At 37.7% G+C, this 15,504-nt stretch overlaps 1 protein-coding gene across 1 annotated transcript in view; it reads left to right on the top strand.

The window, feature by feature from the left end:
* LOC110445292 (116 kDa U5 small nuclear ribonucleoprotein component-like) overlaps positions 1–15,489 on the top strand; it is a 56,842-nt gene extending 41,353 nt beyond the window's left edge. Inside the window, exons 13-21 of the mRNA XM_021489831.1 lie at positions 990–1,053; positions 1,187–1,277; positions 6,833–6,968; positions 8,436–8,563; positions 8,989–9,182; positions 11,071–11,182; positions 14,339–14,479; positions 14,633–14,726; positions 15,395–15,489. Of these exons, the coding sequence (XP_021345506.1) occupies positions 990–1,053; positions 1,187–1,277; positions 6,833–6,968; positions 8,436–8,563; positions 8,989–9,182; positions 11,071–11,182; positions 14,339–14,479; positions 14,633–14,726; positions 15,395–15,489 (1,055 nt within the window). The remainder of the gene's footprint in view (positions 1–989; positions 1,054–1,186; positions 1,278–6,832; positions 6,969–8,435; positions 8,564–8,988; positions 9,183–11,070; positions 11,183–14,338; positions 14,480–14,632; positions 14,727–15,394) is intronic.
* The last annotated feature ends 15 nt before the right edge of the window (positions 15,490–15,504 follow it).

Here is a 15,504-nt window from a genome sequence, read left to right as displayed (position 1 = left end):
AACAACTTGTTCTGAATAACCAAAAGGCTCAGGATGTTGATATTTAGTTAGTAGCATATGCTGGGATCAAGGACTACTATGTTTGTTAAAGTGAATGACTTTGACTTATATTCAAGGTCACAGGGGTCAAATTTGTTTAAAATCTTTAAACAACCTCTTCTGAATAACCATGGGTCCCAGGATGTTTATACTTTGCAAGTTGCATCCTGAGATGAAAGGCTATACAATGTGTTTAACATAATGACTTTGTTCGACTTTCAATCACAGGGGTGAAATGTTAAAAAAAAAATAACGGTCTTTTGAATGAATTTTAATCATAAATACTGATATTTTGCCTGTAGCTTTATTTTAGATCACTTTTAAGGTTACAAGTGTGAGTTTTATACCAGGTGAGCGATGCAGGCCCATTGGGCCTCTTGTTTTCATTCATGACACATTTTTGCTACTAACAAGGTGCTATTAAAATCATGTGCCTTATTTAATAAATCCTTGATTTACTCTTTTACTTGTTTCTTTTAACCAAGAACAGAAGACATACAGTTAGCAAGTTTGTTCAAAACAGACCCCTTGGGTCAAAATTTGAGTCACACCCATTTTTTTCAGTTATCGTGTTCACAGGGTCCAACAATAATATAATTACCAAGGGGAATATCTATGTAAGTTATGGTCAAATTGGTCCGGTATTCAAACTCATCCAAGATCTCATTGACACAAAGCTGCATACAAAGTTTCATCAAAATCGGTTCATATTTACTGAGGTTATTGTGTTCACAAGGAAAAATTAATGGACGATGCAGCAAGGTCACTCGAACCGACGAAAAGTATGAATTGGCCCCTGGATGACAGTCCTAATTTGAATCGGATGTCAGGTGACCGTTAAGGCCCATGGGCCACTTGTATTCGTTAAGAATAATTTAGTAAATTAATATGACTGTTGAAAGGGGGTAATGTTTTACATCAATAAGATAAGTTGTGATTGATGTTTTCAGGGGGCATCAACGAGAAGGAGTTTGCTCGACGGTTGTGGGGAGATATGTACTTCAACAGCAAAACGTGAGTAAATTATATATAGATGCTTTACAAGAATGACAATTTCCAACGTATTTTCTTGTACTATCTTTGTTTAAATGTTGTGTATTGTCAGCTTTGATTGTTAGTAACAGTTATTGTGATTTGTTTTACACAGGAGGAAATTCACCAAGAAGCCGCCACACAGCACATGTCAGAGAAGCTTTGTGGAGTTTGTCCTGGAACCATTATATAAACTATTCTCACAGGTAAAGTACATAGTATTTAATACCAAAGAGTCCTGGAACCATTATTAGCTCACCTGGCCCGAAGGCCGATGGCATGGTGCGGCGTCCGTCCGGCGTCGACTTTTACTTTAAACAACTTCTTCTCAGTAACCAAAAGGCCTAGGGTGATGATATTTGGCCAGAAGTATGCTTGGATGAAGGGCTACCATGTTTGTTCAAATAAATGACCTTCATCCATTTTCAAGGTCACAGGGGTCAAATATGTTAAATTCTTTAAACAACTTCTTCTGAATAACCAAGAGGCATAGGGTGATGATATTTGGCCAGTAACATGCTGGGATGAAGGGCTACCAAGTTTGTTCAAATAAATGACCTTGATTTATATTCAAGGTCACTGGAGTCAAATATGTTTAAAACCTTTAAACGACTTCCTCTGAATAACTGAGAGGCCTAGGGTGATGATATTTGGCCAGTAATATGCTGGGATGAAGGGCTACCAAGTTTGTTCAAATAAATGACCTTGATTTATATTCGAGGTCACATGGGTCAAATATGTTTAAATTCTTTAAACAACTTCTTCTGAATAACCAAGAGGCATAGGGTGATGATATTTGGCCAGTAACATGCTGGGATGAAGGGCTACCAAGTTTGTTCAAATAAATGACCTTGATTTATATTCAAGGTCACAGGGGTCAATATGTTTAAAACATTTAAACAACTTCTTCTGAATAACCAATAGACCTAGGGTGCTTAAATTTGACCAGTAACATGCTTGGATGAAGGGCTACCAAGTTTGTTTAAATAAATGACCTTGATTTATATTCAAGGTCACAGGGGTCAAATATGGTTAAAACCTTTAAACAGCTTCTTCTGAATAACCGATATGCCTAGGGTGATGATATTTGGCCAGAAGCATGATGGGATGAAGGGCTACCAAGCTTGTTCAAATAAATGACCTTCATCCATTTTCAAGGTCACAGGGGTCAAATATGTTAAATTCTTTTAACAACTTCACCTGAATAACCAAGAGGCATAGGGTGATGATATTTGGCCAGTAACATGCTGGGATGAGGGGCTACAAAGTTTGTTCAAATAAATGACCTTGATTTATATTCAAGGTCACTGGAGTCAAATATCTTTAAAACAGTAAGTCAAGACGCTAATATTTTGCCTGTGGCTTTATTTTAGTCCTCTTTTAAGGTTACAATTGTGAGATTAATACCAAGTGAGCGATGCAGGCCCATTGGGCCTCTTGTATAAACTATTCTCGCAGGTAAAGTACATAGTATTTAATACCAGAGAGGTTTCGTGGAGTTTGTCCTGGAACCATTATATAAACTATTCTCACAGGTAAAGTACATAGTATTTAATACCAGAGAAGCTTTATTTACAAAATGTAAATTACCACCACTTTTTAATTGATACAGAATTAACTGTTTTTAAAAGTTTATTTCTACTTTCAAAGATGTAACAGAGTATATTATGACACAAAATTATTTAATATTTAAAGAGAAATTGAGCTGCACTAGACAATCTGAAGAATTAATCAAATGCATTTGTCTGCCTTTTCAAAGGTGTCTTCTTAATTTACATTGATCCAGTCATCACTTGCCAGATACACAATTTAGGAAATCACATAGCAGTAAAATGTAGCTCAAAAATGAGTTTCCTTTGATGTCATAAATTATGATTTTATTGAAAATACTCAGAAAACATGAAGAAAGCTGTTAAAATGTGAAAGAGTAAGTAGGACTGATTTTTAGCTCGTCTATTCGAAGAATAGGGGGGGGGGGGGGGGGGGGGGGGNATAGCAGTACCCATGGCGTATCCGTCCCACTTGGTTAACATTTTTGGGCAAGCTGTGTTTTGGTGTTTAACTCAATTTTTTATTAATTTTACATTGTAATATGGTTACAGCAGTTGCTAGGAGGTTCCTTAGCAGCAATTTGGACCATATATGCTCATTATTTGTCCAAAACAAGTATTTCGGAATAGGTTAATTTGTTTTTGGGCAAGTTCTACAGATTAAAGTTATAGGGCAAGTTCTAGTTCTTTAGAAACTACTGGGCAGATTTCAACCAAATTGGCCAGGAAGCGTCCTTAGGGGAAGGGGATTCAAGATTGAACAAATGAAGTCCCTGACCCCCCTGGGGACAGGTGGGCAGGGCCAAAAGGGATAAATTTGACAATATGCCTTTAAATAATATGGTCTAGAGCATCTTTGGTCAAAGGGAATTTAATTTTGTATAAATGGAGGATGTGGCTCCCCTAAGGGCAGAGCGACGGGGCCAAATAAGGGGAAATAGGTAAATCTTCAAAATCATTTTCTTTTCAACCAATTAAAGCGTTTGACCAAAGTCGTTCTGGAGCATCTTTGGACAAAGGGGCGTCAAATTTGTATAAACAGAGGGTGTTGCCCCCCTGGAGACATGGGGGCAGGGCTCAATAGGGGAAATAGAAGAAAATGTTTCTCCTACTGTACAAGTGAAGGGAATTAAACCATATGCAGTCTGAAGCATGCTTAGGGACAAAAGAATCAATTTTGTATAAACTGAGGTGTGTTAGCCCCCTTCTTTGGGGTAGATGGGTGGGGCCAATTAGGGGAAATAGAGGAAAACATTAAAGATCCTTTTCCTTTTGTACCGATGAAGGGATTTCAACCAAACTTGTTCTAGAGCATATTTGGGCAAAGGGAATTTAATATCTATAAATGGAGGATGTGCCCCCATCCCCGTGCAGAGGAGCGGGGCCCAATAGTGGAAATAGAGAAAAATCTGTCCCTTTCTGTACAAACCAAATGAGGTCTGAAAAGTTTTAAACAGGGTATATATGTGCCCCCCAGAGGTCCAGACCAACCCCTGGAGGCTACCTCCCTGGGACATAACATGGAAACTCATTTTCTTGGTAACTTCCCCACCAAAACAGATTTACATGTAGTTCTTCTTGCAACTTTGCTTCTTGTACTCCTTTGATAAACCTGTATGGTACTCAGCAGGTTTTAAATTGAAAATAAAATACCAGGTGAGCTATTAAGACCCCTGGGCCTCTTGTTTTATTGTTGTTGTTGTTGGGTGGGGGGGAGCATCCTCGATATCAAGGGGTTATGCCCACTTTCGCTCTCTACACCCCTGGAATATGTCGTAGCAAAAACGAAGGCTCCGGGTGCGCCACCTTGTTGATGAGACAAGAAGACTAGTTCGATCCTTTGATGTACATCAAAAGAATCTCGCGGTCACGTAGCAGTAAAAATAAATTGACAGGCTTTAAAGTTGGGCGTCTCTTCTTTGTAATCTTCAGAGGACAGGTATCAGCCTAGCGATTGGTCCTTGACATATTTCAAGGGTGCAGAGAGCACTTGTTGTAGGTTATTGGGGGTAAGCTGAGTGTATTTATTGTTATGCTGTTGTAGGTTATTGGGGGTAAGCTGAGTGTATTTATTGTTTTGCTGTTGTAGGTTGTTGGGGGGTAAGCTGAGTGTATTGATGGTTTTGCTGTTGTAGGTTGTTGGGGGGTAAACTGAGTGTATTTATTGTTATGCTGTTGTAGGTTGTTGGGGGTAAGCTGAGTGTATTTATTGTTATGCTATTGTAGGTTGTTGGGGGGTAATCTGAGTGTATTTATTGTTTTGCTGTTGAAGGTTATTGGGGGTAAGCTGAGTGTATTTATTGTTATGCTGTTGTAGGTTGGTGGGGGGTAATCTGAGTGGATTTATTGTTTTGCTGTTGAAGGTTATTGGGGGAAAGCTGAGTGTATTAATTGTTTTGTTGTTGTAGGTTTTTGGGGGTAAGCTGAGTGTTTTGATTGTTTTGTTGTTTTAGGTTGTATGGGGGAAGCTGAGGGTATTTATTGTTTTGCTTTTGAAGGTTATTGGGGGAAAGCTGAGTGTATTAATTGTTCTGTTGTTGTAGGTTGTAGGGGATGTTGATGAGTGTTTATTGTTATGCTGTTGTGGGTTGTTGGGGGTAAGTTGAGTGTATTTATTGTTTTGGTGTTGAAGGTTATTGGGCGTAAGCTGAGTGTATTTTTTGTTTTGCTGTTGTAGGTTGTTGGGGGGAAGATGAGTGTATTGATTGTTTTGTTGTTTTAGGTTGTATGGGGGAAGCTGAGTCTATTAATTGTTTTGTTGATGTAGGTTGTATGGGGGAAGCTGGGTGTATTTATTGTTATGGTGTTGTAGGTTGTTGGGGTGTAAGCTGAGTGTATTGATTGTTTTGTTGTTGCAGGTTGTATGGGGGAAGCTGGGTGTATTAATTGTTTTGTTGATGTAGGTTGTATGGGGGGAGGTGAGGGTATTAATTGTTTTGGTGTGGTAGGTTGTATGGGGGAAGCTGAGAGTATTTATTGTTTTGTTGTCGTAGGTTCTTGGGGTAAGCTGAGTGTATTCATTGTTATGCTGTTGTAGGTTTTTGGGGGTAAGCTGAGTGTTTTGATTGTTTTGTTGTTTTAGGTTGTATGGGGGAAGCTGAGGGTATTTATTGTTATGCTGTTGTGGGTTGTTGGGGAGTAGAATGTGTGTATTTAGTGTTATGCTGTTGTAGGGTGTTGGGGGTAAGCTGAGGGTATTAATTGTTTTGGTGTGGTAGGTTGTATGGGGGAAGCTGAGTGTATTAATTGTTTTGTTGTTGTAGGTTATTGGGGGTAAGCTGAGTGTATTAATTGTTTTGTTGTTGTAGGTTGTATGGGGGAAGCTGAGTGTATTTATTGTTTTGTTGTTGTAGGTTTTTGGGGTAAGCTGAGTGTATTGATTGTTTTGTTGTTGTAGGTTATTGGGGGTAACTGAGTGTATTTATTGTTTTGCTGTTGTAGGTTGTTGGGGGGAAGCTGAGTGTATTTATTGTTTTGTTGTTGTAGGTTGTTGGGGGGTAAGCTGAGTGTATTTATTGTTTTGCTGTTGTAGGTTGTTGGGGGGTAAGCTGAGTGTATTGATTGTTTTGTTGTTGTAGGTTGTATGGGGGAAGCTGAGTGTATTAATTGTTTTGTTGTTGTAGGTTATTGGGGGTAAGCTGAGTGTATTAATTGTTTTGTTGTTGTAGGTTGTATGGGGGAAGCTGAGTGTATTTATTGTTTTGTTGTTGTAGGTTTTTGGGGTAAGCTGAGTGTATTGATTGTTTTGTTGTTGTAGGTTATTGGGGGTAACTGAGTGTATTTATTGTTTTGCTGTTGTAGGTTGTTGGGGGGAAGCTGAGTGTATTTATTGTTTTGTTGTTGTAGGTTGTTGGGGGGTAAGCTGAGTGTATTTATTGTTTTGCTGTTGTAGGTTGTTGGGGGGTAAGCTGAGTGTATTTATTGTTTTGTTGTTGTAGGTTGTTGGGGGGTAAGCTGAGTGTATTTATTGTTTTGTTGTTATAGGTTGTTGGGGGTAACTGAGTGTATTTATTGTTTTGCTGTTGTAGGTTGTTGGGGGGTAAGCTGAGAGTATTTATTGTTTTGCTGTTGTAGGTTGTGGGGGGGTAAGCTGAGTGTATTTATTGTTTTGTTGTTGTAGGTTGTTGGGGGGAAGCTGAGTGTATTGATTGTTATGCTGTTGTAGGTTGTTGCGGGGTAAGCTGAGTGTATTGATTGTTTTGTTGTTGTAGGTTGTAGGGGATGTTGATGAGTGTTTACCCAGATTGTGTGACGAACTAGGTATCTCATTGACGAAGGAAGAGAGAAAATTGAATATCCGACCCTTGTTACGTATTGTGTGTCGAAGATTCTTCGGAGATTTTACAGGTAAGGTCTAGAAAAAATTGATACTCCTGAACACTGTTGACATATATCTGCTCTCCCCAGTGCTTGTTAACATAAATATCTACTCCCCAGTGCTTGTTAACATAAATATTTACGCCCCAGTGCTTGCTAACATAAATATTTACTCCCCAGTGCTTGTTAACAAATATTTACGCCCCAGTGCTTTCTAACATAAATATTTACTCCCCAGTGCTTGTTAACATAAATATTTACGCCCCACTGCTTGCTAACATAAATATTTACGCCCCACTGCTTGCTAACATAAATATTTACTCACCAGTGCTTGTTAACAAATATTTTCGCCCCAGTGCTTTCTAACATAAATATTTACTCCCCAGGGCTTGCTTACATATATATTTACGCCCCAGTGCTTGCTTAAATATATATTTACGCCCCAGTGCTCGTTTACATAAATATTTACGCCCCAGTGCTTGTTTACATAAATATTTACGCCCCAGTGCTTGTTTACATATATATTTACGCCCGTGTGCTTGTTTACATAAATATTTACTCCCCAGTGCTTGCTTACATATATATTTACGCCCCAGAGCTTGTTTACATATATATTTACGCCCGAGTGCTTGTTTACATAAATATTTACTCCCCAGTGGTTGTTTACATATATATTTACGCCCCAGTGCTTGTTTACATAAATATTTACGCCCCAGTGCTTGTTTACATAAATATTTATGCCCCAGTCCTTGCTAACATAAATATCTACTCCCCAGTGCTTGTTAACATATATATTTACGCCCCAGTGCTTGTTTACATAAATATTTACTCCCCAGTGCTTGCTTACATATATATTGATTCCCCAGTGCTTGTTTACATAAATATTTATTCCCCAGTCCTTGCTAACATAAATATCTACTCCCCAGTGCTTGTTAACATATATATTTACGCCCCAGTGCTTGTTTACATAAATATTTACGCCCCAGTGCTTGTTTACATAAATATTTACCCCCCAGTGCTTGTTTACATATATATTTACTCCCCAGTGCTTGCTTACATATATATTTATACCCCAGTGCTTGTTTACATAAATATTTACTCCCCAGTGCTTGTGTACACATATATTTACGCCCAAGTGCTTGTTTACATATATATTTACGCCCCAGTGCTTGTTTACATAAATATTTACTCCTCAGTGCTTGTTAACATAAATATTTACTCCCCAAGGTTTGATTACATTATACATATCTTCTCCCCCAGGTTTTGTTGATATGTATCTTCTCCCCCAGGTTTTGTTGAAATATATCTTCTCCCCCAGGTTTTGTTGATATGTATATCTTCTCCCCCAGGTTTTGTTGATATGTATCTTCTCCCCCAGGTTTGTTGATATGTATCTTCTCCCGCAGGTTTTGTTGATATGTATCGTCTCCCCCAGGTTTTGTTTATATAAACATTTATTCTCATTGGCTTGTAAACAGATAGATATCTTTTCCCCAGGTTTTGTTGACATGTGTGTTGAACATCTGCCCAGTCCAGCTGACAACGCTAAGAACAAGATAGAACATGTTTACACAGGATCTAGTGACTCGGATCTGGCAGAGGTCATGTGTACATGTGACCCTGATGTAAGTTCAAAGGTCATTTGTTTACAACAAGAGAAAAAAGGCTGTTAGTTAGTTGCACCTTTTACTATTATTTTTTTTGTTTACTGTTCTAATTTTGAGAATTTAAGTGGGTAAAGACGCAGAACTTGTCACATTTCCCTTGGGTATGAAACATATTTCGAATTCTTAAAGTGATCGTAGCTACTTTAATTTTCTAAGTCAATGAAGATGTGCAGGCTATATCGTTAAAGCACTTTTCTTTCATTCCTTGTGAAGGCATATCTCACTTGAAATACTCCAGTGATACAATGTTTGCTGTGGGAACTTTGCCTTAAAGGTCTCCAGAGGATTATCATTGATATTGGTAGCTTTCTACAATGAAGTATGAAGTAGTCACTTGTCTGTATTAGCAGTGGACTTTTATAACTTTATAATGGTGTTTTCAGAGCCCACTGATGGTGCACACAACCAAACTGTTTCCTACTCAGGATGCCACAAGTTTCCACGTGTATGGACGTGTAATCAGTGGCACACTGTATGCTAACCAGGAGGTAAAGATTCTCGGCGAGAACTACTCACTCCAGGACGAGGAAGACTCACGGTTTGGTCAGGTTGGCAGGCTGTGGATTTCCGAAGCCAGGTACAATATCTGTCCCATAGGACCTGGGTTTTAAAACAGTCAATCTTTATAACAACTGGTGTCCAAAAAATATACAAGAGAAACCATCAAAGGGCCGCTCACATTCTGATGGTGTATTTGTAGGGTATAGGTACTTAATTTTGACACAATGATGGTGAAGAATTACAGATTATGACAACTGATGGTGTAAAATTACAGATTATGACATCTGATGGTGTAACTACAGATTATTGACATCTGATGGTGTAACTACAGATTATGACAACTGATGGTGTAGCTACAGATTATGACAACTGATGGTGTAGAATTACAGATTATGACAACTGATGGTGTAGAATTACATATTATGACAACTGATGGTGTAGAATTACAGAATATGACAACTGATGGGGTAGAATTACAGATTATGACAACTGATGGTGTAGAATTACAGATTATGACAACTGATGGTGTAGCTACAGAATATGACAACTGATGATGTAGAATTACAGAATATGACAACTGATGATGTAGATACATATTATGACAACTGATGGTTTAGATTATTAGCCCAGGTGAACTTATGTTTTGGTGTGGCGTCTATGGTCTGTCCAGCGTCAATATTTTACTCTAAACAACTTAATAACCAAAATGCCCAGGGTGATGATATTTTGCCAGAAGCATGCTGGGATAAATGGCTACCAAGTTTGTTCAAATAAATTACCTTCACTTATATTCAAGGTCACTGGGGTCAATTGTCTTAAAAAATCTAAAATAAACTTCTTCTGAATAATCAAAAGGACCAGTATGGTGATACTTGGTCAGTAGCAAGCTGAGATGAAGGGCAACCAAGTTTGTTTAAATGAATGACCTTGAATTATTTTCAAGGTCACATGGGGTCAAATATGTTAAAATCTTTAAACATCTTCTGAATAACCATAAGGCCAAGAATGTTGATATCTGGTCATTATTATGCTGTGATCAAGGGCTACCAAGTTTGTTTAAATGAATGACCTTGACTTATATTCAAGGTCAGATGGGGTCAAATTTGTAAAAATATCTTTAAACGACCTCTTCTGAATAACAATAAGGCCCAGAATATTGATATTTTGCCAGTAGCATGCTTGGATGAAGGGCTTTCAAGCTTTTCCATGTGAATGACCTTGACTTACTTTCAATGCCACATTTGGTCAAATATGTTTAAATATTTAAATGACCTAATTTTAATAAACAAAAGGATAGAGTGGTGATATTTTTCAAGTTGCATCCTGAAATGAAGGGCTATAAAATCTGTTAAACATAATGACCTTGTTCGACTTTCAAGGTCAAAGGGTGAAATGTTTTAAAATCTTTTAACAGGTTCTTTTAAATGACTTTTAATCATAAATACTGATATTTTGCTTGAAACTTTGTTTTAGATCACTTTTAAGGTTACTAGTGTGAGATTTATTCCAGGTGAACGATGCAGGCCCATAATTGGACCTCCTGTATATTATGACAAATGATGGTGTACTGTAGTGACATTTTATGACAACTGATGACACAGAATTACAGAATATGACAACTGATGGCACAGAATTACAGAATATGACAACTGATGGCACAGAATTACAGAATATGACAACTGATGGCACATAATTACAGAATATGACAACTGATGGCACAGAATTACAGAATATGACAACTGATGGCACAGAATTACAGAATATGACAACTGATTTTGTAGAATGTAAACCATATGACAACTCACAACTATAACCATCCATTCAAAATATACACACAGACCTGAATGGCCTCATAGGGATAAATTAGCATGTGTGCTATATATACAAGATTGAGGTGAACAAAAAGTGTGTTGTTGGTACAATGTGAGGTGTATCAAATGTACATTTAATATGTATTGCTACAGGTACAAAGTAGAGGTAAACCGAGTGCCTGCTGGGAACTGGGTGATGATAGAGGGGATAGATCAACCCATAGTGAAGACTGCCACTATAACAGATGTATCTGGTCATAACGAGGTAAGTCTGCTTATAAGCTCATAGACACATGTAGTAATCCTGTTACAAAGGACATCTATCAGTGTTATACTGATAGAGTAGTGATACCTGGCCGTCTTATACTTTTTACTTTAAACGACTTTTTCTGAATAACCAAGAGACCCAGGCTGATGATATTTGGCCAGTAGCATGCTGGGATAAAGAGCTACCAATATGGTTTCAATGAATGACCTTTGCTTATTTTCAAGGTCACAGGGGTCAAATATGTTAAAATCTTTAAAGAACTTCTGAATAACCAGAAGGCCCAGGATGATGATATTTCGTCAATAACATGCTGGGATAAAGCACTACCTAGTTTGTTCAAATGAATGACCTTCACACATATTCAAGGTCACAGGGGTCAAATATGTTGAAATATTTAAACAACTTCTTCTGAATATCCAAAATGTCCAGGGTGATGATATTTGGCAAGAAAGGATGTTGGGATGAAGGGTTATCAAGTTTGTTCAAATGAAAGACCTTTGCCAATATTCAAGGTCACAGGGGTCAATTTCTTAAAAACCTTTAAATGACTTTTTCTGTATAACCAAAAAGTCCAGGGTGATGATATTTGGCCAGAAAGATGTTGGCATTAAGCGCTACCAAATTTGTTGTAATGAATGACCTTCACCCATATTCAAGGTCACAGGGGTCAGTTGTCTTAAAAACCTTTTAATGACTTCTTCTGAATTACCAAAAGCCGCAGGGTGATGATATTTAGCCAGTAGCATGTGTGGATGAAGGGCTACCAAGTTTGTTCAAATGAATGACCTTCGCCCATATTCAAGGTCACAGGGGTCAATTGTCTTAAAAACCTTTAATCAACTTCTTCTGTATAACCAAAAGGTCCAGGGTGATGATAGGTCAGAAGGATGTTGGGATGAAGGGTTATCAAGTTTGTTCAAATAAATGACCTTTGCCCATATTCAAGGTCACAGGGATCAATTGTCTTAAATGCCTTAAGGGTACAGCCAAGTTCGATGACCACTTTCAGCAGACCCCATTTGGCGGAGAAAAATGTCATTATCTGCCGCTCTTCGTTTCCATGCAATAACTACAACAAATATTAACCGATTTTCTTCAAACTTGGTCACAGGGTTAAATGCCTAAAGGGCTTGGCCAAGTTCTATAACCCCATTTGGCGGAGTTATGGCCCCATGAATAACGGAAAATGCAGTTATCTGCTGGGTTTTGTTTCTGTGCAATAACTACAACAAATGGTAACCGATTTTCTTCAAACTTGGACACAGGGTTCAATACTGAAGGGCTCGGCCAAGAACGATGTTCATTTGACTTTACTTGGGGGAGTTATGGCCCCTTGAATAACGAAAAACGTCATTATCTGCCGGCCCAGTTCATTTACTCTCGCAAATATTATCTGATTGTCTTCAAACTTACTAACAGGGTTCAACGCATTAAGGACTCTGCCAAGTTTGACAACCAGTTATAGCCCCTTGATTAACGAAAAACGTCATTATCTGCAGTGTCCACTTAATGACTCCTGGAGGTATTGTTGCATATTACAGGTTCACAGGAGTATATTAGACTTACAGCTATAGGTATTGTTGTATATTACAGGTTCACAGGAGTATACCAGACTTACAGCTAAAGGTATTGTTGTATATTCCAGGTTCACAGGAGTATATCAGACTTACGGCTATAGGTATTGTTGTATATTACAGGTTCACAGGAGAATATCAGGCTTACAGCTATAGGTATTGTTGTATATTACAGGGTCACAGGAGTATATCAAACTTACAGCTATAGGTATTGTTGTATATAACAGGTTCACAGGTGTATATCAGACTTACAGCTATAGGTATTGTTGTATATTCCAGGTTCACAGGTGTATATCAGGCTTACAGCTATAGGTATTGTTGTATATTACAGGGTCACAGGAGTATATCAAACTTACAGCTATAGGTATTGTTGTATATAACAGGTTCACAGGTGTATATCAGACTTACAGCTATAGGTATTGTTGTATATGACAGGTTCACAGGAGTATATCAGACTTACAGCTATGGGTATTGTTGTATATGACAGGTTCACAGGAGTATATCAGGCTTACAGCTATAGGGAGTGTTGTATATTACAGGTTCACAGGAGTATATCAGACTTACAGCTATGGGTATTGTTGTATATGACAGGTTCACAGGAGTATATCAGGCTTACAGCTATAGGTATTGTTGTATATTACAGGTTCACAGGTGTATATCAGGCTTACTGCTATAGGTATTGTTGTATATTACAGGTTCACAGGAGTATGTCAGACTTACAGCTATAGGTATTGTTGTATATTACAGGTTCACAGGTGTATATCAGACTTACAGCTATAGGTATTGTTGTATATTCCAGGTTGACAGGAGTATATCAGACTTACAGCTATAGGTGTTGTTGTATATTACAGGTTCACAGGAGTATACCAGACTTACAGCTAAAGGTATTGTTGTATATTCCAGGTTCACAGGAGTATAACAGACTTACAGCTATAGGTATTGTTGTATATTACAGGTTCACAGGAGTATATCAGACTTACAGCTATTGGTATTGTTGTATATTACAGGTTCACATGAGTATATCAGGCTTACAGCTATAGGTATTGTTGTATATTACAGGTTCACAAGAGTATATCAGACTTACAGCTATAGGTATTGGTGTATATGACAGGTTCACAGGAGTATATCAGACTTACAGCTATAGGTATTGGTGTATATGACAGGTTCACAGGAGTATATCAGGCTTACAGCTATAGGTATTGTTGTATATAACAGGGTCACAGGTGTATATCAGACTTACAGCTATAGGTATTGTTGTATATGACATGTTCACAGGTGTATATCAGACTTACAGCTATAGGTATTGTTGTATATGACAGGTTAACAGGTGTATATCAGACTTACAGCTATAGGTATTGTTGTATATGACAGGTTAACAGGTGTATATCAGACTTACAGCTATAGGTATTGTTGTATATAACAGGTTCAGAGGTGTATATCAGACTTACAGCTATAGGTATTGTTGTATAGTACAGGTTCACAGGAGTATATCAGGCTTACAGCTATAGGTAGTGTTGTATATTACAGGTTCACAGGAGTATATCAGACTTACAGCTATAGGTATTGTTGTATATTACAGGTTCACATTTTCCGGCCTTTAAAGTTTAACACAAACTCAGTGATGAAGATCGCAGTAGAACCGGTAAACCCGTCAGAACTACCCAAAATGTTGGATGGATTACGAAAGGTCAACAAGAGTTATCCTCTTTTGAATACTAAGGTATGACGATGTTATTTGAGGATCTATCAGATGTTTTGAATATATAATATGGTTGTCATTCTTTTGATCCTGTTAAAACTGCTTTTCTTTTGCATGCAATTTGAATAGAGATAAAGGAAAAGTTTTAACACATTGAAGTGTGACTGTTGACAGGTTGAGGAATCTGGTGAACACATCATCCTCGGTACAGGTGAACTTTACCTGGACTGTGTGATGCATGATCTCAGGAAAATGTACTCCGAAATCGGTAAGTACCATAAACATGGATATGTAATTTGTGGTTTTTATGCAGAAACATTATTGAAAGTTCAATGTATGTGTCCATATTAGATAGACTGGCACGTGTTCCAAGATGTTATTTTATATAAAAAGGTGAAAATGAGAAATCTGAACAACCATTTTGTTGACATAACTATGCCCCTTTCAAAGATAACAATTTACCATGTATAGATCTACTCGAGTTAACATTCTACTTGACCCTGGAGCTCACAAATTTAAAGCAGCTATGATGTACTTGATGATTGTATTTTATCAATTTAAAAACCTTGTTTTACTCCAGATTGTTACGTGTTGTCAGTCTTAGTTATCCAATCAATTGTTAACGAGCCTAGCCAAATCAAATTGTTGGTATAACTTGTCTTTTCGTACATGTGTGACAACTATGTGTACATATGCTTAGAGCGAATCTGAAACGACTTCGATTGTATATCACCAACTTGTATATATTTTACACCTTTGTGTACATAAGCTTCACTGGTCATTTGTCTGATGAAGATGACAGGGTACATATCGTACAAGTCACCAAAACGTCACATTAAACACTTGGCTGTAATACATACTAGCCTTTCTACAATTCGTACTAACCAACCTGAGGAAATGTTCAGAAATAATCAATTGTATTATTTATATTTCTAGACATCAAAGTGGCTGACCCAGTTGTGTCGTTCTGTGAGACCGTAGTGGAAACGTCTTCACTAAAATGTTTTGCTGAAACTCCAAACAAAAGGTAACTTGTATTATTGATC

The sequence above is a fragment of the Mizuhopecten yessoensis genome, unplaced genomic scaffold (genome assembly GCF_002113885.1).
Source record: "Mizuhopecten yessoensis strain PY_sf001 unplaced genomic scaffold, ASM211388v2 scaffold2205, whole genome shotgun sequence".
In the NCBI taxonomy this organism is placed as follows: Eukaryota; Metazoa; Mollusca; class Bivalvia; order Pectinida; family Pectinidae; genus Mizuhopecten; species Mizuhopecten yessoensis.
The sequence above is the reverse complement of the archived record's forward strand: the minus strand, read 5'-3'. Positions and strand labels throughout refer to the sequence as shown.